This window comes from Artemia franciscana, chromosome 3 (genome assembly GCF_032884065.1).
Source record: "Artemia franciscana chromosome 3, ASM3288406v1, whole genome shotgun sequence".
Classification (NCBI taxonomy): domain Eukaryota; kingdom Metazoa; phylum Arthropoda; class Branchiopoda; order Anostraca; family Artemiidae; genus Artemia; species Artemia franciscana.
The window spans coordinates 48,658,633-48,681,792 of NC_088865.1; the positions used below are offsets into that span (position 1 = coordinate 48,658,633).

Genomic DNA, 23,160 nt, shown 5'->3' on the forward strand with positions numbered 1-23,160 from the left:
GATATTTAAATGATATTTTGGTCTTAAATTGTAAGGATTTCATTGATATTTCTAAAAATATTTTTTTAGAGAGCTTACTCTTGATACTAGTCATGGCGCTGGTCTTGAAGATCATTTCTTAGATTTAAATATTAACATTTCTGATAATAATAAATTAAGTTTAAAAATGTATAATAAAACGGATGATTTCAATTTTGAAGTGATTAATTTCCCATTCTCTGGAAGTAATATACGCTCAAATATCACATATTAGGCGTTTTTCTCACATTTACTTCGATATGCAAGGATTTGTAGTAATTATATTGATTTTAAAAATAGATGTTAAATCTTAAGCCAAAAATTGATCTTAAGAGGTTTTTCTGCAAATAAATTAACTTGGCAATTTAAAAAATTTAGTTTTCATTATAACGAACTTTTAAATAAATACCAAAAGAATTATCTGGAAATACTTAGGGAAATTTTTGGTTAATTTTGTAGGTTCGCGAAAAGTTGATGCAGCGCCATCTATTTTGTAAATTGTGTATCTAAAAGAGCGGATTTTTCAAAAATAGCCACATGGTACTGATGAAATCTGTAATTGTTTTAGTTCATTCAGGTTTTTCGCAAAGAGTTAATATTTGTGATTTGGTAAAATTTATCACATTTAGTTTACCTACTGCTGCTAAACAGAGGAATATATTAACAGGATAAGCTTGTTTTGGTGTTACTGGGTTGTTCTACATTTGCTGTTTTTTTAATAGGCATGTATTTTGGGGGTGATACCTGACACGGGGATACCATAGGTATTCTGTGGTAGGCACAACACTTGACTGGGTAAAGAATTTAAAGTGCTGAAACCCTATAGGCAAGTGTATTTTCCTGATGAGCCCTTGTGTTGGGTTGTTGCCTCTGTATTATTTGTCTTTACTGTTTTTATTGTTTGGCAAATGACGACTTATAATTATTGACGACATGATTGCCTGTCCATGGATTATTCTTTATGGTGGATTGTGTATGGCTATGCTGTTTGACCTGTGTGATTGTATGGATGAGTAGGGTTAAGGCCTCATTCAAGTGCTGGTCTATATTAATCACTAATTTAGAAAAAAAGTCTTCCTCTTCTCCTTCTGTCTCCTTTTTTTTTTAATGTGTTTGTGCTGTTGCATTGGTGATTTCTCTTTTCGTTATATATATATATAGTATCGTGAAGCTCATGGTATTTTGTTTTTTTATTCGTGAAAGTTTTTTCATGCTGATTTTTTATTGGTGAAACATAATATAGCTTGATTTTTATCTTCATAAAACGTATTGTATGTACAGTTTTCCTCTTGAAACTTGGTGCACGTTAACTTTTGCTTCGTAAAATATCCTGTATCTTCATTTTATCTTCATGAACTTTGTTTTGTGTTGATATTGTTTTTGTGAAAGATGTTGCATGTTGATTTTGTTTTCTTCGTGAAACTTGCTATACGTTAATTTTTTTTCTCTTCCTGAAAATACTTGTATGTCGATTTTCCTCATGAAAATTGTTGGGTGTCGATTTTATCTTTTTAAAACGTATTGCATTTTAATTTTTCCTCGTGAAACTTGTTGAATTTTTGGTTTTCTCTCCGTGAAACTTGTTGTATGTTGGTTTTTTTTTCGTGAAACTTAATTTACGTTGATATTTTTCTTCGTGAAACTTGTTGCATGTAGTTTTTTTGCACGTGAAACCTTTCGCATGGTGATTTATTGTTCGTGAAACGTAAGGTATTTTGATTTTTTCTTCGTGAAACTCGTTGTAGGTTAATCTTATGATTCGAAAAACCTCTTGTTTTTCTACTTTTTTTCGTAAAACTTGTTGTATATTGATTTTTTCCTCATGAAACTTGTCAAATGTTTATTTTTTGATTGCAAAACTTGTTGTATATTGATTTTGCTTTCTTGGTGAAACTTATGGTACGTTTGTATAATCATTATGAAAATTATTGTACATTAAATTTCTTTGTGAAACTTGCTGCATGTTGATTTTCTTTTTCTTCGTGAAACTGGTTGAATATTGATTTTTTGCTCATGAAACTTCTTGTAAGTTTTTTTCGTGAAGTGCAATTTATCCTGAATATTCCGTCATGAAAGATGTTGCATAAAGTTCTTTTTTTTCCTCGTGAAACTTGTTGAATGCTGAGTTTATCCTTGGGAAGCATTAGTTACGTTATTTTTTTTTCTTCTTGAAACGCAGAGTATCTTGATTTTTTTTTTCTTCGTGAAACTTGTTGTATATTTGTTTTTCTTCGTAAAACATGTTGTTTGTTGAATTTTTGATCCGTGAAACTTGTGGCATGTGGATCATTTCTTCAAGAAACTTAATGTTTGTTGATTTATGTCTCCGAGAAACTTCTTACATTTTCATTTCTTCTTCAAAAACCTTGTTGTATTTTGATTTTTCACTTCTTAAGACTTGTACGCTGATTTTATCTCCTTGTGAAACCGGTTTTGTTCATGGAACTTGTTGCACGCTGATTTTCTGATCTTGAAATATCCTCGAAAAAAACAACAAAATTCCAAATTTTTGTAGATAGGAGCTTGAAACATTTCAGAAGGGTTCTCTGATACCCTGACTCTGAAGATGTAGCTCCCATTGAGATTATTTTACTTAAAGGGGATCTTTTTCACACCCTCCTTCTCTCATTTTTATCAATCTTCCCAGGTTGAATTTCTTCATTTCTTATGTATTCTCATCGAAAAGAGCGACAAAATTCCGTCTTTTTTGGATAGGAGCTTGGAAAATCTACAGTGGGTTCTCTGTTACGGTGATGTAATTTTCATTGAGATTTTTTGACTTCTAGGGGGATGTATCCCATCTTTTTTGAAAATCAGGCAATTTTTGAAATTACCACAACATTAGGGATTTATGATAGTGTTGGTTACACTAGGTTGTGGTGGGGGTATGTCTATTCACCCCCTCCTTCTCTCATTTTCAGTTATCTTTCCAGATTGAATTTCTTCATTTCTTATAAACCTTTCATCAAAGAAAACAACAAATTTCCGCATTTTCTTAGATGGGAGCTTGAAACGTTCCATAGTAAAGTTTTCTGACACAATGAATCTGATGATGTAATTTTCTTTAAGATTCTTTGACTTTTAGGGATGCTTCCTTTCTTTTTCAAAAATCAAGCGAAATCGCCCTATCAATATTAGGGATTGATGGTAGGTTAGGTAGCAGTAGATTAGGTGGGAAATGGCATTTCACCCACTTCTTGTTTCATTTTCATCAATCTTCCAAGATTTAATTTTTACATTTTTCATGTACTTTCAACGGAAGCAATAACAAAATTCCACGTTTTTATAGATATGAGCTAGAAACATCTACAGTAGGGTTCTGTGATGTGCTGAATCTGAACACATAATTTTCATTGGCATTTCTTGGATTTTAAGGGGGGTTACTTTCTTTCTCAAAAATATAATCCAAAATAATTCCAAAAGAACACAAAAATTATTCTTACGAAATACAAAAATACATTTGTTGACTGATTTTGAGTTTGGTTCATTTGGGCTCAACAAGCGTGCCCGCACTTTTGCTGAACCAAAAAGTACCTAGCTTAAAATCAGTTGATATTTGTCGTCAGAAGATGGTTGAAATCTAACAATCAGATATAACTGACTGCAAAAATATAAATTCTTTTTTGTCGTGCTCCATTTTCAAACTTTGATTATGCTAGCGTCAAGATTAAATTAAGTAAATGTAAAAGGCAGATGCATTTAATAAAGCAATAAAAACGACACATTTTCATCAAGACCTCTTAGGGATATTTCTTAATATGGCTTAAATATACTTCAAATGATATAATGTGAAGTACAAAGAGGAATTTTATTCAAATTTGCACTTGTTAACCAGGAATAAATAGTTTTGGCTCAAAGAAAAGAAGCATTTTTATCAAGATCTCCACAAAATGGATCCTAATATAGCTTAAATTTACCTCTAATGACAACCCTACCACTCTGGAATTGCTTGCTAGGGTGGTTTAGCCATATGTTTCCACGGCGGCATGAATATGCATAGTCTTGAATCAAAGAAACGTGATATTTTCATTGAAACTCTCAGAAATAGCCGAATACAAAAAATGTGTCTTTTTTTCTTCTTTTAGGGGGGTTTCATTTTTCAAAATGTGATTTTGATGTGTATAAAGATTTAAATTAATGGAATGTGACAAGCAGGCACATTTAAAAGATCAATAGAAACAAGACATTTTCATTAAGACCTCTCAGAAATATGTCTTAATATTGCTTAAATTTACCTCTACTAGCAACCTTCCCCCTCTGAAATTGCCTGCTAGGGCTGGCTACCCTCAAATTGCCACTGTGGCGTGAATATATATGGGCTTACCTAAAAAAAAACGTGGCATTTTCATTAAAACCTTTGAGAAACAACCGAATGCAAAAAGTGTGTCTTTTTCTTTGTTTGCGTTTTTCATTTATTAATGAGGAAACGTATTATGAAGTCGACATTTTTTATTATAAGTATTCTAAGTAATGGTGGTTTGCTGCATAATGTGTGTAACGCTGACGGTTTTTTCAAAATATGAATTTTCTAATAACAAGATTAAAGTTGATGGTATGTAGCTCGTAGTTGCATCTAATAGAGCAAAAATCAATAGCATTGGGTTGCTTGCACTCTAATCTTAAAAGGATTGGAAAATGCGATTCTTTTAATCATTCTAGTAAGCAGGACAGGGGATTTTCTTAGCGTGGAATAGATTGTAATGTAGAAAATATTAGCCGAAAAATAATATTAGAATGGCTTTCATAATCCAGCTGTTTAGCACTACATTCCATTGAGTCGGAATCCCTTTTGAATTCCCATGTGAACAAAAGTCTTTGTATTTTAAGCTTTCTTGATAAAAACATCTTGAAAGAAAACGAAATCACGAAATAAAACGCATTGAAAGAAAAAAAATTATTGTTTAACACCCTCGTTTGCATCGTCATTACCTAACATCTCACATGTGTGGCCACCTCAGTTACACGTGGAGATTCCCCATGGGCCCTTGGAGTCTAGCTTGTCACACGAGATTGTGTCATCCTTAACGTAACTAAATGATCCCTATTAAATAACAGCCAAAGCAATCCTGAAAAATGTCTTGAAGAAAAATGTCTTAAGAAACGTTTTGAAATGTCTTGAAACGTCTTGATAAACGTCTTGAGCAAAAATGTCTTTTAAAACCTCTTGAAACATCTTGAAGAAAAATGTTTTTAAAACGTCTTAAAATGTTTTGAAACGTATTGAAATGTCTTGAAAAACGTCTTGAAGAAAACTGTCTTAAAAAATGTCTTGAAATGTCTTGAAACGTCCTGAAAAACCTCTCGAGGAAGAATGTCTTAAAAACGTCTTAAAATTTCTTGTAAAACGTCTTGAAGAAAAATGTCTTAAAAAACGTCTTGAAATGTCTTGAAACGTCTTGAAAAATGTCTTGAAGAAAAATGTCTTATAAAACGTCTTGGAATCTCTTGAAATGCCTTGAAACTTCTTGAAAAATGTCTTGAAGAAAAATTTCTTTAAAATACGTCTTAAAATGTCTTGAAACGCCTTAAAAATGTCTTAAAAAGTTTTAGAATGTCATAGTACGTAGCAAGCATCTGCATCCCTTAGAAAAACATTCCCTATTACGTAACAATCAAAGAAGTCCTGAAGTAAATATTCCCTATAACTTAACAACCAAAGCTTATTATGTAACAATCAAGAAAATACTGAAGAAGACCTGGAAACGATCTCTATTTTGTAAAATTTGCATATCTAAACAAACTCTATCACATAACATTCAATGAAATCCTGAAGGTTTTTCCTGGCCCTTTTGGGAATCAAAGGACAAACACTCCCTTCTGTGTAACATTTGCATAACTAAACATTCTCTGTTACGTAACATGCATCTACTTTTTGTAGAAGCTTTAAAAAGTGACAGAATCGGGATTCGAAAGGATAGGGCATCGTTTAAGTAAATTAATCCCTCACTACTGCTGTAAGTTGATGTATTTTTGTATTTTGGTTTATAACTTACCTCTATAGTTTTCAGTATTTTATGAAGTGATCCAAGGTTCTCTTTGGACTTGAAAATCATGCAGAGCCTCTGAATTGGCTGTGAAATTAAAGTAGTGATCTCATTGTCAAGAAACAAATCGTCCTCCATTATGGTTTCTTCTGGAAAATCAAAATACAAACATTTTAATCGAAAAATAATATGTAAACAATAACCTTTAAATAAATAATTAGAATGAAAAATAAACTAAATAAAAAATATTATGACTTTGGAAGGTTCTCACTTGTGTTTTCCCTATCTTTGAAATTTGCCAAATAAGGTTTGTCTAAGAGATTTCGAATAATTTAGCTTATAATTCTATAAATTCTACTCTTATAACCCTCTTCCTTTTTTGGAAATTCTCCTAACGAAGATTCAGTCAGTCTTCTGTGCAACAATTTAAGTACAGTATATATTTCAGTCTTGCTGCCCAAAATTTTAAGGCCAAAATAATTTTGCCCAGTTTTCAATAGAGCAACACTTAAAAACAATTGACAATTTAAAACGCTGACGAAGGTATTAAATCCTCCCTTTTCATTTTGATATATTTTATTGTTATTATCCCCCACTGGCTGTCATGGTGATCAGAGTAAACCATTTTTAGCAATCTAATTTAATTATTTTTACAAACTTTGATGTGCGTAATTTTCTAATTTACTTCCTCAAAGCTCTGTGCTAGATAAAAATAAACATTTGTTTTTAAGCTAAACATATTGGCATCTATTGGGCCCATGTCATACTTTTAAATACCCTACCAAGGAAGACCAAAAACATACAGTAGTGGTGAGCTTATAAAATATTTGAAAAAAAAAATCATTTTAAATTCTAGCAGAAAAGTATTTCAAATCTTAGTCCCATTAGAGATTGTGTGAGGACCCTCTCGAAAACTATAAAGGAGCCAACGCAAGGAATTCTATGAACATGTTCAATCGAGTTTCATTGTGAATAAACGAAAAAATGTGTATTCACCCCCTCATCCAAACAGTACCGTATTGAGGATATTAATTGGATAAATAACGAAACTAGGCCGCAGGTACCAAGCCCCCTTGAAACCCTGCAGCAATTACGAAATTTGGGTAATATTTGTCAATCAGCAGATACAACCCTCTCTCAGGAATAAAAACTTGTGGGTTCACAAGTTTGCCGGTTAACTAACTCGATTAAAAATTCAGAGATAGTCAATCGATTTAAAAGTATCGAAAAACTTCATTATGAATTCTCCAGTTTCAAAGGATAATTTGGTCGTTTAACGTCACTTCAGATAACGTTACTCATCCAGCATCAAGTGAGAGCATTCTTTTGTTAATCGTCGATACTTTGAGAGGCGCGTTTTTGGCTTTTAAAAATTTTAATTTTGATTTGATATGTTGTTAGTTTGCTTCCAACGCTCTTTGCTTTTATCACGTGACTTTTTTTATAGCACTGAAGAAGGGAAGCAGTTTTCCTCCTGAAATATTCGCTTTTTTTCGCCTAGTATTTTGTTGGCCTGGAAAAACCCTTTTTTATCTTCATTTCTTTAATTTGTTTTGTCCAGTTTAAGCGGAAGTAACGCCGCGCGGTAGCATATTTAAGAAGGCATTTAATAAAGAAAAAGGATTAATATAGACATTTATTGTAAATCTTCATTTAACTAATATGATTTTCTTTAATATTCATAAAATGTTGCACAATGATGTTTAATTTTGCATCGCTTCTTTTAAAATATTAAATAAAAAGCAATTTTTTTCAACTGAAAGTAAGGAGAAACATTAAAACGTAAAACAACAGAAATTATTACGTATATGAGGATGGTTGCTCCTCCTCAAAATCACACTCTTTACGCTAAAGTTTGTTAGTACTATTAAAAAAAAGTTTCTTAATGTTCTAATTAAATGAACAGAGTTTCGGGAGTTGTTCTTAAAGAATTTGGACAGAATTCAAACTTTAGCGTAAAGAGCTAGGTGTTGAGAAGGAGCAATCCGTTCAAATACGTAATAATTTTTGTTCGTTTTAATAAAACCCTCCCCACAGATTTATTCTCTAGACAATTCAATCCTGGAGAAAATTTATCCCGGACAATTACCCAGCATCTTCATGCGTGAAACTGAGCCGGAAACGAGAAAACAAGAGATAAGAAGAATTTCACATAGGATTTCTGGCAAATTCCCCGAGTGTAAAATATACCCTAAAAAATTCAACCCCTGGAAACTTCCCTCCCCATATAAAATTATCGCTATGGAAAATACCACTAGCATAAAATTCACCCCCCTTCTAAAAATATATGCATACTTCACAATAACAAACACTATACGTAAAAAATGGACAAATTTTGTAACTTAAAGACCTTCCCCCATGGGCTGTGGGGTTTCATGGCATCTCCAAAGGTATAGTTATTTGCTTTTCAACTATGATGAACAAAATGGCTGTGTCAAAATGTTGATCAAGCCATTTTGAGAAAAAGGGGAGTGGGAGGCTGCCTAGTTGCCCTCTAATTTTTTCGGTCACTCAAAAACAACATTAGAATTTTTAATTTTTGTTCTAATGAGCCCTATTACGATATTCTGAAACCGGTGGATTAATACAATCACCCCTGGAAAAAAACAACATATAAACAAGAATTCGAGACCTTTATTCTGACAAAAAAATAACAAATTCCACATTTTTTTCAGATAAGAGCTTGAAACCTCTACAGTAGGGTTCTCTGATAAGCTGAAACTTATGGTGTGATTATCATTAAGATTATATGATTTTATAGTTCCTTCCCCCATTTCCTTTGAAATCAGGCAAATTTTTTTGGCTCGTAACCTTTGATAGGTAAAACGAAACTTAATGAATCATACATACTTAAAGTAAGCATAAAAACTCTATTCTTTTGATATATCTAGTGGTATCAAAACTCCTTTTTTTTAGATTTCTATTTACTATTGAGCCGGGTCACTCCTTACTTACAGTTCGTTACTACAAACTGTTTGATAAAAGATTTCATTCATATTCTTAACGGTCCAAAGACGGATTGGTGAAGAGGATAGCTCATCAGCATGGATAAGAGATTTACCAGAAGGGGGAGGACGATGACACCGGTATTTTTTTTATTGACGTTTAAAATATTTTTTTTTTTTTTTATAAAACAGTTGGTGGCAACAAGCTGTAATCAAAGAGTAACTTGTGCTACTAGTAATCAAACTTTAAAAAAGAAGTTTTGGTATCAATATATACACTAAAATAGTTATTCATTTATGGTGATTAATTAAACATAAAAAATTTTTCTACTGAAAGTAAGGAGCAGCATTAAAGCTTAAAACGGACAGAAATTATTTCGAACGCGAGGGAAGATGCTACTGAAAAGTAAGGATTCAGATTTAAAAGAAAACCTGATCAATTAGAAAGTAGACATCGTGTATTTGTCTGATTTAAAGACATTCAAAATTCAACAATTTAATATTATTAGCTTACAATTACAAGGTGGCAGCCTCAACTGAAATTTAAAAAAAGAGAATAATTTCAGCTTTCAAAATTTGAATGTATGAAGCAAACTATCAACTGGCGCAAATTCTCCTGGTTTTCAAAGTTGTCACAGGAAGAATGCCTTGATGAGCATATCAAATATACATTAAACATTTAATTTCATTCCATGGTAACTCCAAAATCAGATTAGAAAATTTTGTAAAGATGGAGATACCAGCACGGATTATAAATCCATTTGATGAAACACAAGTGGCGAATATGATACTGAAAGAGGGGCTTTTGAGCATGGCACTAATGAGAATCTGAGGGTGAAATTTAGAAGAAATACTTTAACAAAAGCACTATAAAACTTTGGGCAAAAATTGCAGTCATTCATGCTTTTTTATGCACATTTGTTGCTATAAAAGAGCGGTATTAATTCTGGTCCAAAGCTTTCAGCTCTTAATGTGTAGAGCAAGATTTTGATTTTACAATTATTGCTAATTAACTATCATTTGTGATCGTGTTTTGCAAGATAATAATTATATACAGATGTAAAAATACAAAATAATCTGCATCAAAAAGTAATAATCACTTGTTACTTTGGTACTTTTGTCTTATAGCCACCACACTCAAAATCGTGTATCGCGGAACTGAGACAATAACCGGTTTTCATGGTCTTTATACCAGACAATATTAGCTTCGGCTCGGTGGGAAACGGCATTGTAGCTATATTTTAATAAAATATTTAGTTGGTATTTTGATTAGGTTATGTTAGGTTTCCTACTATAGGTTACTTACTTAATATGATGAAATCTGGGCCATAATTGTTGTCTGCAATCCCTTTCATAATTTTTTGATGAATTTTTCATAATTTTATTGATAAAGTATTGTATTTTCATCCTATTTTGCTTTATTTCATTAGTATTAATATTAACCATGCTTCACTTTTTGACGGAACTTGAGTGGGATGGCTATAAGACACTAGTACCGTTACTTCTTTTGGGCCAAGATAGGTAAAAAAAAGTTTAACAAAAGATTAATGTTCATTCTCCAAAGTAAACATCATTAAGTACCATTAGGTTTCAATAAACAATTAAAATCTTGCAACTTTATTTTTTTGTACAAATTTGTACATTTTGTGATTCTCGCTCTGCAGAAAAAGAAGAGAAGAGAATAGGTTCCCAACTTTAAGATAAACCTTGAATAAAATCAAACAGTTCGTGGTAACGAACTGTAGTAAGGAGCGACCCGGCTCAATAGTAACCAAAACTCTAAAAAATGGAATTTTGATACCAATAGCTATATCAAAAGAATCGCATTTCAATGCTGGTTTTAAATATATAAGTTTCATCAAGTTTAGTCTTACCCATCAAAAGTTACGAGCCTGAGAAAATTTGCGTTATTTTAGAAAATAGGGGGAAACGCCCCCTAAAAGTCATAGAATCTTAACGAAAATCACGCCATCAGATTCAGCGTATCAGAGAACCCTATTGTAGAAGTTTCGAGCTCCTATCTACAAAAATGTGGAATTTTGCATTTTTTGCCAGAAGGCAGATCACGGATGCGTGTTTATTTGTTTTTTCGTTTTTTTGTTTTTTTGTTTTTTTTTTCCCCCAGGGGTGATCGTATCGACCCAGTTGTCCTAGAATGTTGCAAGAGGGCTCATTCTAACGGAAATGAAAAGTTCTAGTGCCCTTTTTAAGTGACCAAAAAAATTGGAGGGCACCTAGGCCCCCTCCCACGCTAATTATTTTCCCAAAGTCAACGGATAAAAATTCTGAGATAGCCATTTTATTCAGCGTAGTCAAAAAACCTTATAACTATGTCTTTGGGGACGACTTACTCCCCCACAGTCCCCGTGGGAGGGGCAACAAGTTACAAACTTTGACCTGTGCTTACATATAGTAATGGTTATTGGGAAGTATACAGGCGTTTTCAGGAGGATTTTTTTGGTTTGGGGGAGGGGTTGAGAAGAGGGGGATATGCTGGGGGAACTTTCCTTCGAGAATTTGTAATGGGAGAAGAAAATTTCCATGAAGGGAGAGCAGGATTTACTAGCATTATTTAAAAAAAAAAAAACAATTAAAAAATAAAAGTGAAAAAGCTTTTTCAGCTGGAAGTAAGGAACAGCAATAAAACTTAAAACAAATAGAAATTATTACCCATATGAGGGGCTCACCTCCTTCTAATACCTCGCTCTTTACGCTAAAGTATTTTCGGTAATTTCAACTACTTATTCTACGGCTTTTGTGATTCAGGGGGTCATTCTTAATGAATTGGGATAAAATTTAAGCTTTAGTGTAAAGAGCGAGGTACTGACGATGGGGCGAATCCCCTCATATATGTAATAAAAACATGAGAATACAAAAGTTCTTTACGTAAGCTAATTTATAAGTTACGTAAATCTTTTACCAATAAAAAGATTCGTAAAAAATTAAAAGTTCTAGTTGCCTTTTTAATTAACCAAAAAATCGGAGGGCAACTAGGCTTCGCCCCCCTCTTTTTTTCTCAAAATCATTCGATCAAAATTATGAGAAAGCCATTTAGCCCCCCCCCCCAAAAAAAAAATATGTAAATTTCGTTTTGATTATTCCTCTACGGAGAGCCAAAATCAAAACATGCATTGATTCAAAAACGTTCAGAAATTAAATAAAAAAAACGAGTTTTTTTAACTGAAAGTAAGGAGCGACATTAAAACTTAAAACGCACAGAAATTACTTCGTATATGAAAGAGGCTGCTTCCTCATCAACGCCCCGCTCTTTACGCTAAAGTTTTTTTCTGTTTTAGAAAGAAGAATTGAGAGAAAGAGTCAAACTTTAGCGTAAAGAGCGGGGCGTTGATGAGGAAGCAGCCTCTTTCATATACGAAGTAATTTCTGTGCGTTTTAAGTTTTAATGTCGCTCCTTACTTTCAGTTAAAAAAACTCGTTTTTTTTATTTAATTATATAAAAGAACAGTTTCCTCTGTTGAATATGTGAAAAACCAGTTTAGTTGTCTGTATACGGAGACAATTAGCTTAGGCCTGGTAAAAAAAAAACTACGTCGTAGGCATATTTTAATTAGATATTAAATGTATAGAGTTGTGATTTTGGTTATGTTATGTTGGGTATTGAAATAATGCGTTCTGGGTGCTGCCGATTTTCTTGAATATTTAGAATGAAATCGATAATTGAAATTTAAACTGGGTGTATATGAGGATTTAAATATTTGAATAAGCAGCACTTAGTTAAACAGCAAAATGGTTAAAATAGTTTACCAATGTCACAAAAGATAATATAGAGTTTAACAATTTCATAGAAAAGTAAAATACGTTCAAAAGAGATAATTTCGATATTAAAGAAATATGACACCTTCTCGCAAATATTTCCTTTCAAAAACCTTTCTCCTTTAAAAATAAATACAGGCTTACCCCTGCCCTTCTATTATATATAAGACACGGTGGGGTCAATTCATAGAAATTAAAAGGGGGGTGAAAATGCCTTCTTCAAAATGAAGGGTGGTGCTTTTTTTCCTTTTTTTCATTAGAAATATAAAATTCAAATTTTTTTATGAAAATACCAAAAAACTCCTCTTTCTGAATCTACAAGATATGGGAGGATGCAAAAAATTTTGGAGACAGCCAGTCCCCTCTATTGGTGATTTGTCCATTATTTGTTTGAATGTTCAAAAACTTAAATAAATCTACAAAAGAAATATAATACCAGAAGGAGAAAAAAGCGCTTTAACTTCTTCAATAATTGACTTTCTGCATTCAGTATTAATTTTTGACTCAAATCTTGCATCATCAACCAGCGACCTCCTTCGGGCTGGATATCCATTCTGTAAGCAAGAAAACAAAATCAAATCCTACAATAGTCTTAGCCTGTCAAGGAAATCTGTAGACTTAATTCATCTTATTCAGTTTTATATTCAGCATAATTCCCAAATACTAATTAAGATTGACTATTAACTAAACTCACATTGTTAAAAAAAAAACTCAGTTGTAGCTACTTTATAATTTATAAAAATGTCCCTATTTTTGTAATCAATGTTTCTTCTTTTAAGCTCAATTAAATTGTATTTTTTAATTATCTACAACGCCCGGTGTATTACTTTTTAATGTATTTTCACAATTATGAATAATTTTTCCGTATTTTTTTGATAATTATTTGGTGTATAACAGTGCAAGATATCAAATTCAATCGATTTTTGATTTTATTTTATTTTGTATAATTAAAAGCTACGTTTGAGATGTTTTACTTCGAGAAAAATAAAATTTTCATTTGAAAGCTCAGTATCTTTACCAATAAAAAGTTCTGGTCTTTCTTTTTCCTCAATATGCCATTCAAATGGACAAGGATCCAATTGAGCATGAGAATATGGACCAATCTATAGCTGATGATATTTCTCAAAAGAAACTTTTTTCTAGAAAACCAAATATAACAAATCCAACTAAGTTTTTTTACAGTTCCTTATTTCTTTCGCCATATTACTTGCAATCAAGAACACCTAGAGACATCGAGCAATGTTTTCCTAATGACGTCGTGACGTTAATAGATGATGTTTTAAAAATAATTCTTGAAACTACAAAGTGCTAGCTGAGATCAAACAGTTCATGGTAACGAACTGTAAGAATCAGAGTCTCTAAGAAACAGGACTACCTCACTAAGAACACCGAAAATGTAAGAAACAGAGTCTTGGTAACAATAGATACATCAAAAGTATTGAGTTTTGATTTTATTCAAAATATGTGAAATTCACCAAATTTAATTGCAGCCATCAAAAGTTACGACCCTAAAAAAATTTACTTAATTTTGAAAAAGGGGGAAAACCTCCCAAAACATCAGCTGATCTTAATTAAAATCTTACCGCCAGATTCAGCATATCAGAGAACCCTACTGTAGAGTTTTCAAGCTCCCATGTACAAAAATGTGGGATTTTGCATTTTTTGTCAGAAAAAAGGTCATGGATACGTGTGTATTGATTTTTTTTTTATTTTTCCCAGGGATGATTGCATCGAAACAGAGATCCGAGAATCTCAACAAATGTCTTATTTGATCGAAAGTCAAAAGTTCTAGTGCCTTTTTTAAGTGACCAAAAATATTGAAGGGCAGCTAGCCCAACCCCCCACGCTCATTTTTCCCCAAAGTCACCCGATCAAAATTTTGAGATAGGCATTCTTTCAGAATAATCAAACAGTGTATTAACGGTGTCTTGAGGATGACTTAGTCCCCCGCAGTCCCCGGGAGAAGGACTGCATGTTATGCACTTTGTCCATTGCATTGTATAGTATTGGTTATCGTGAAGTATATAGACGTTTTCAAGGGGGATGTTTGTTGTGGAGGGAAAAGGGAAGATTTTTCCACGGAGAAGTTTTTCATGGTGGAAAGAAATTTTCTATAGAGGGGGAGCCGGATTTTTTCGTACTATTTTAAAAAAGATCAGAAATAAAATTAGAAAAACAACTGAAACTGTTTTTTTTACAACTGAAACTAAGGAGCAACATTTAACAATTAAAAAAAAATATAATTTATATGAGGGAGATCACCCCCTCCTCAATACCTCACTCTTTACGCTAAAGTTTTTCTTAGAAATTTTAAAAGACCTTATTATTCTAAATAAACGGCAATTATGATTCAGGAGTCATTCTTCAACATTTGGGACAAAATTAGAACTTTAGTGTAAAGAGCGAGGTGTAAAGGAGGGGGAGACCCCCCCCCCCATATACATAATAATCTCTGATAATTTTAAATTTTCATGTTGGTCGTTACTTCCAGTTGAAAAAGCTTGTTTTCTTTATTTAGTCAAAGTTTAGTCAAAGTGCTGTTCATATTATCAGGGTTTCGAGTAAGAGCAGACTTCAGCTTATAGTAACCAAAAGCTAACAAGTTTATTTTAAATAGCGTAAAAAATTGCAATCAGTTATTAGTTTGCGACGGTTGGGTTCTCCAATATCAGTTAGAAACTCTTGATGTCACGCATTATATGGCCTGTTCTGAGTATGAGAGCCCTGTGAGAAACAAGTGCATGATGTGGATTATCTGAACGAAGACGTTGAGGTGGTTCGGAAACGGTTGAGCAAGATTCTATTGAGCCAGAAGTATTCCACCTATGAGAAAGTTTTTTCTACCCTAAAATTCCCGACCCTACGCAATAAACATTCAAAACTAATGCGCAAGCATGAGATGTCAATTCTTTTGTCTAAAAGGCATCATTCACTGTTCCTACCTCCAGAAAAGAAAAGTGCCGGCACCCTTGATTTTGATAATATATGATTCTGATTAAATAAATTTACATATATGAAGATTCCTCATTCGAACCTGACTCGGGAATAGGAAATATTATCCGCGTTTAACTCCACAGGAAAAGGTAACGACGGAAAACGAACTTTAATATCAAGGAGATAAAAAGTGGATATATATATATATATATATATATATATATATATATATATATATATATATATATATATATATATATATATATATCAGGGAGATAAAAGCGGTATATATATGAACAGCGGTGGTATGTACATTGTAAATATAGTTAGATATCTGTAGTTACGCCGCAAACCGTCTGTTTATCTTATCGGTTTTCATCTTTGACGTATATTTGTTAATAATCGTATTACTCCTTAAGCGTGTGGCAGGCAGAAACGAAAGTCCAATTCCCCATCTGTTTTAAAACCCGATTTGTTCTCTTATGTACCTGTTTACTTAAATATAAGCCAATAAGAAGAACGAAATGTTTTTGAGTCCCAAGACTTTTTATAAGTAATTCCTAGGTTTCTTTGCGATAATATTCTTTCTTTAATCACAAAGGGAAACTCCGGATACTCTAGAAAGATTTCTGTTAATTTTTATGACAGTTTGTCTTATATTCTGTATAGCGCTGTAAATGTGTGATAAAGCATTAATTTCTGAATTTAATATCAGTTTTTACATCCCATACGTAATTTCGATATTTTATGCTTATATCTAGTCTCAGGCATCACCTTGCGGCAATAACCTTGGAATTTACAATTAGTTTTAACATTTGATTCATCTTTTCTATACTTGATACTTATATTTAGTCTCACGCAGCGCTTTTCTTTGATCACTTATCGTGCAACATCGCGCATGGCAAATTTTGATTCATTAAGAAAATTTTATGGATCTACATGAAGAATTAATTCATCCATTCAAACTCCATAGCCTAAAAAAGAACTAGAAAACTTGAAAAAAGAACTAAAAAAAAGCTGAATAAAAGTAATAAGTTTTCTAATCATCGTTTTTTGGAACTAGAAAAACACACCTTGGTGTTGAAAGACCTGCAAACTGTGGTATCGAACCAGTAGAATAATACTCTTGTGGTATTGTACGAGAATAGCACTGTTCCAAGATTCCAAAGTTGTTAGATGAGGATAAGTCCATATTCAAGTTAATCTAAATGTATTTTTGGGTAAAATAGGCCAAGAAGAATTACTCGATCTCTATTTTCCGAAGTTGTTAGATGAGGATAAGTCCATATTCAAGTTAATCTAAATGTATTTTTGGGTAAAATAGGCCAAGAAGAATTACTCGATCTCTATTTTCCGAAGTTGTTAAATGAGGATAAGTCCATATTCAAGTTAACCTAAATGTATTTTTGGATAAAATAGGCCAAGAAGAATTACTCGATCTCTATTTTCATATTATTTTATTGCAGAATATGCAAAACTTATTGGATTTCTTTTCTAATTTAATAGCTGTTCTTAAAGATATTAAATTAAAAAAGCTAGTTTTTTAACTGAAAGTAAAGAGCGACATTAAAACTTAAAACGAACAGTAAATTACTCCGTGTATAAAAGGGGCCTTTCCCTTCTCAATGTCCCGCTCTATACGCTAAAGTTTGACTCTTTCTCTCAATTCTAGTTTATTAAACAGTAAAAAACTTTAGTTTGAAGAGCAGGGCGTTGAGAAGGGAACAGCCCCTTTCATACACGGAGTAATTTCTGTTCGTTTTAAGTTTTAATGTCGCTCCTTACTTTCAGTTAAAAAAAACTATTTTTTTTAATTTAATTTATAAACGTTTTTGAATTAATCCATGATTGATTTTGGCTCTCCGCACATAAATTATTAAATTGAAATTTGCATATTAATTTCTTTTTGGCTAAATGGCTTTCTCTTAGTTTCGGTCAGACGATTTTGAGAAAAATACGATAAAGTGTGGGAAAGGAGGCCTAGTTGCCCTCCAATTTTTCTGTTACTTAAAGAGGCAACTAGAACTTTTAGTTTTTAACGAACATTTTTATTAGTAAAAAATATACGTAACTTAAGAATTAACTTACGTAACAAACTTCTATTCTTATATTTTTATTATGTATATGAGGTGGTTTGTCCCCTCGTTAATACCTCGCTCTTTACACAAAGCTTAAGTTTTGTCCGTAGAATAAATAGTGAAACTACTAAAGATACTTTAGCATAAAGAGCGGGGTATTTAGGAGGAGAAGAACCTCTCATATGTGCAATAATCTCTTTTTGTTTTAAGTTTTAAGGCTACTCCTTACTTTCAATTGAAAAAACTTTTTCATGTTAATTTTTTCATTGTTTTTTTATAGTAATACAAGAAAATCCTGCGCCCTTTTCATTGAATTTCTCTTCCCCCATGACATATTCCTCCGAGGACAGATCCTCCACATAGCCCTCTCCCATCAATCCCACCCCCAAACCAAAAAAATCCCTCTGAAAACGTCTGTGCACTTCCTAATAACCATTACTGTATGTAAACAATTGTCAAAGTTTGTAACTTGCAGCCTCTCCCCCGGGAGCTGTGGGGGAGTAAGTTATCCCCAAAGACATAGTTATTATGCTTTTTTACTATGTTGAACAAGATGGCTATCTCAAAATTTTGATCCGTTGACTTTGGGTAAAAAATGAGCGGTGGAGGGGGCCTAGGTGCCCTCCATTTTTTGGTCACTTAAAAAGGGCACTAGAACTTTTTATTTCTGTTGGAATGAGCCCTCTTGCGACATTCTAGGACTACTTGGTCGATACGATGACCCCTGGGGAAAAAACAAACAAAAAAACAAATAAACACGCACCCGTGATCTGTCTTCAGGCAAAAAATACGAACTTCCACATTTTTGTAGATAGGAGCTTGAAATTTTTGCAATAGGGTTCTCTGATACACTGGTTGTGATGGTATGATTTTCGTTAAGGTTTTATGACTTTTAGGGTGTGTTTCCCCCTATTTTCCAAAATACAGCAAATTTTCTCAGGCTCCTAACTTTTGATGATAAAGACTTAATTTGATGAAACTTATATATTTAAAATCGGCATGAAAATCCGATTTTTTTTATGTATCTTTTTGTATCAAAATTCCTTTTTTTAGAGTTGTGTTTACTATTGAGCCGGGTCGCCTTACTACAGTTCGTTACCACGAACTGTTTGATTATCAACGTCTGTGCAGCTCAAATAAGAATTTTTATACAAGTTTTTGCTCTTGAAAATTTGAGTGTTTATTTACGAAAAAGAAAGAGATGATGAAGACAATTTAATGTAATTTTTACACTAACTTTAAAAATGTGTTTAGAGTTTGTTTTAAACAAAGCCTGTTAAGCATGCCTGAAAATGAAGATATAAGCAAAGAAATGGAAAATCAGGAGCATTGAATATTTTAAGCCCCCACCAACAGGAACATTCCTTATTAATGACAAAGAGGAAAGCAAAAATACGAGAGCACCAAATAAGACAAGTAATAAAACAAACAATGTACGACTAGCAACAAAAAGATGATAATACCAATTAAGACACGAGAAACCATATATAATGCGCTCTTAAATTGTTTAGGTGGGAAACAGTGTAAAAGTCTTTTCGACTTTATTTATTTTGCATTTATATTCTCAAGCTTTTTTAAAGTATTAAAGTGCTAAAAGCGACAAATTTTGATCAGCTGACTTTGGGAAAAAAGGAGCATGGGAGGGGGGCTAGTCAACCTCCATTATTTCTGGTAACGTAAAAAGGGTACTAGAAGTTTTATTTTCCGTTCGAAGGTGCCCTCCCCCGAACATCTTTCTATATCGATTTCGATACGATCACACCTGAAGAAGAAAAAAAAACATATAAGCACGCAATCGCGATTTTTCTTTTGGCAAGAAATAATGCTAAATTTCATATTTTGCATGTAGGAGCTTGAACTTTTTATAGTAGGGTTCTTTAATACGGTGAATCTCAAGGTATGTTTTACATTTTCCTTGACTATTAGGGGTGTATCTCCCCTTTTTTGAAAATCAGGCAAATTTTCACAGGTTTGTAGTTTTTTATGGCTAGAACTAAACTTGATAAATCTTATATTTTGGAAACTAGCATAACAAGCCAATTCTTTTCATGTAGATAAAGATTCGATATATTTTATGTAATAAAATTCTGTTTCGTAGAGTTTTGGTTACGATAGAGCCGAATCACTCCCTATTTAGCCTAGATTTCGTTACCACGAACTATTTGGTATGGTCTCTCGTAATGGTAGAACACTGTTATGGTCTACCTTTACCTTTGTGAAGATAAGGCTGAAAATATATTAAAAGGAGGACAATTGAGCCGAAATGTAGGCTCATGTTAAGAGCCAGCCATCCCCGTTAACTTTTTACGTGCTCTTATGATTACAAGTAAGCAAGCACAGACACTGAGACACATACCATTTCATTAGAAGGTAGATGCTATAAATATGTATATATATATATATATATATATATATATATATATATATATATATATATATTTCCTTGCTATCAACATTTTAATATATTTCCGTAAGATAATTGAAACCCATATCCAATTACGTTTATTAGTAGTGAGGGAGTCCAGTTACAATAAAGCGAAACAATTAGGCATATAGGCTATCTATTTTCTCTGTAGACCTGTCTTTTTACCCTTTATAATTACTAGTAATGCTTCATTGCCACAAGCCCCTGTTCTATTAAAAAGGATTCCCGGTTAAGACAATTGCCCCTAAGCAGGCTTCTTTCTGGGACTGTTGTGATAAAAAAGTGGATGCAGGAGTTTAGTCGCAACAAAAATAGAGACCAACGTTGTTTAAAAACAATGAGAAACGCCATAAATACTATCCATAAGCATTAAAAGGAAAGTGGATTTAATATGAACGAAGAAAAAAAACACCCGAAAATTCATGGTCCAATATAATATATATGTATATAAATGCTTATTTATATATATATATATATATATATATATATATATATATATATATATATATATATATATATATATATATATAAGTGTATATATATATATATATATATATATATATATATATATATATATATATATATATATATATATATATATATATATATATATATATAAGTGTATATATACATATATATATATATATCATGAAAAGAGAAATATATATATATATATATAGAAATATATAATATATATATAAATATATATAAATATATATATATAGATATATATATATATATATATATATATATATATATATAAGTGTATATATATAAGTATATATATATATATATATATAAGTGTGTGTGCGTTTATAAAATGATGGCAAAATTAATTATAGTAAAATTTATTATGGTAAAAAGACGAAACGAAACCGGTATATTCGAAAATATTTTTCTATTGACTTAAGTTTTATACCAGCTTTTATCTTGAGCATTGTCTTTTGGTAGTTTCTAGGGGCTCTATTATCAAGAACACATAAAAAGAAATAATGATTTGCAAAATGTTTTGTTGGTCATATAGCTTCCACTTTTTCAAGAAAAGTCTTTCTTTTAAATGAAATTATAATAATGGATTGTATTGGTTATTTTTTGAGAGCTTTAGGCCCAAAAACTGGTTCAAATTCTTAGGCTCAACTGGATCTTTGTCCCTTTTTTAAAATATACTGAGAACAAAAGAAAAATCTAAACTTTTCTTGTAAGCAATAATACAAGAATTTCATGCGAAAATTTCACCCGTTTTAGTGCATAATGCTTGAGATTTATTATGGGAAAGTTTGAAAAGGATCCGTATTCACACTCAACACGTGGATACAAAAATTGAATATATGTTCCATTTGATGTGCAAGTATTAAACAGGGTTTATCAAGTATGATGAAGAGTGGCTGATTTGTGTGAATTGGAATGAATATCATGATATTATGAGGTAATTGGGAATATTAGTCAGATTAAATATGGACCACATTGAAAATAGTTGGGTATTTTAGACTGTTTTGCAAGTTGTTTATGGTTGCTGAAAATTTCTTTTATTTGTTACTTCCTTTGTTATTTTGTTTGTTTCCAAGCCTTTGTAGCCTTTTCTTTCAGTAGCGTAAACAAAAAAAACAAGTTTTTTTTTCCAACTGAAAGTAAGGAGTGACGTTAATACTTAAAACGAACAGAAATTATTCCGTAAATGAAAGCGGATAACCCCTTCTTAGCGCCTCTCTCTTTACGCTAAAGCTTTTTATTGTTTAAAAAGTTAAGTTTTAACAAAGAGTCAAACTTTAGCATGAAGAGCGAGGCGTTGGGGAGGGACAACCCCTTTCATATACGGAATAATATCTGTTCGTTTTAAGTTTTAATGTTGTTCCTTACTTTCAATTATAAAACTTTTTTTTCATTTAATTTCTGAACGTTTTTCAATTAATACAGGTCAGAATTTGTTTCACCGTAGGCTACATCAAACAGTTCGTGGTAACGAACTGTAGTAAGGAGCGACCCGGCTCAATAGTAACAGAAACTCTAAAAAATGGAATTTTGATACCAATACCTACATCAAAAGAATTGCATTTTAATGCTGATTTTAAATATATAAGTTTCATCAAGTTTAGTCTTACCCATCAAAAGTTACGAGCCTGAGAAAATTTGCATTATTTTAGAAAATAGGGCGAAACGCCCCCTAGAAGTCATAGAATCTTAACGAAAATCACACCATCAGATTCAGCGTATCAGAGAACCCTCCTGTAGAAGTTTCAAGCTCCTATCTACAAAAATGTGGAATTTTGTATTTTTTGCCAGAAGGCAGATCACGGATGCGTGTTTATTTGTTTTTTTGTTTGTTTTTTTTTCTTTTTCCCAGGGGTGATCGTATCGACCCAGTTGTCCTAGAATGTTGCAAGAGGGCTCATTCTAACGGAAATGAAAAGTTCTAGTGCCCTTTTTAAGTGACCAAAAAAATTGGAGGGCACCTAGGCCCCCTCCCACGCTAATTATTTTAACAAAGTCAACGGATCAAAATTCTGAGATAGCCATTTTATTCAACGTAGTCGAAAAACCTTATAACTATGTCTTTAGGGACGACTTACTCCCCCACAGTCCCCATGGGAGGGGCAACAAGTTACAAACTTTGACCAATGCTTACATATAGTAATGGTTATTGGGAAGTGTACAGGCGTTTTCAGGAGGATTTTTGTTGGTTGGGGGAGGGGTTGAGAAGAGGGGGATATGCTTGGGGAACTTTCCATCGATAATTTGTCATGGGGGATGAAAATCTCCATAAAGGGAACGCAGGATTTACTAGCATTATTTAAAAACACAATGAAAAAATAAATATGAAAAAGTACTTTCAGCTGGAAGTAAGGAACAGCATTAAAACTTAAAACAAACAGAATTAGGAATTAGGAAAACTTAAAAGAAAACAGATATTAGGAGGAGGCTCACCTCCTCCTAATACCTCGCTCTTTACGTTAAAGTATTTTTAGTAATTTCAACTATTTATTCTACGGCTTTTGTGATTCTGG

At 32.4% G+C, this 23,160-nt stretch overlaps 1 protein-coding gene across 3 annotated transcripts in view; it reads right to left on the reverse strand.

Moving 5' to 3' along the window:
* LOC136025353 (tyrosine 3-monooxygenase-like) overlaps positions 1–23,160 on the reverse strand; it is a 224,749-nt gene that overhangs the window by 41,633 nt on the left and 159,956 nt on the right. For all 3 annotated transcript variants that reach the window (XM_065701291.1, XM_065701289.1, XM_065701290.1), the window contains exons 3-4: positions 13,158–13,275; positions 6,012–6,151 (exon numbers count right to left, since the gene is read on the reverse strand). In XM_065701291.1, the coding sequence (XP_065557363.1) occupies positions 6,012–6,151; positions 13,158–13,275 (258 nt within the window). The remainder of the gene's footprint in view (positions 1–6,011; positions 6,152–13,157; positions 13,276–23,160) is intronic.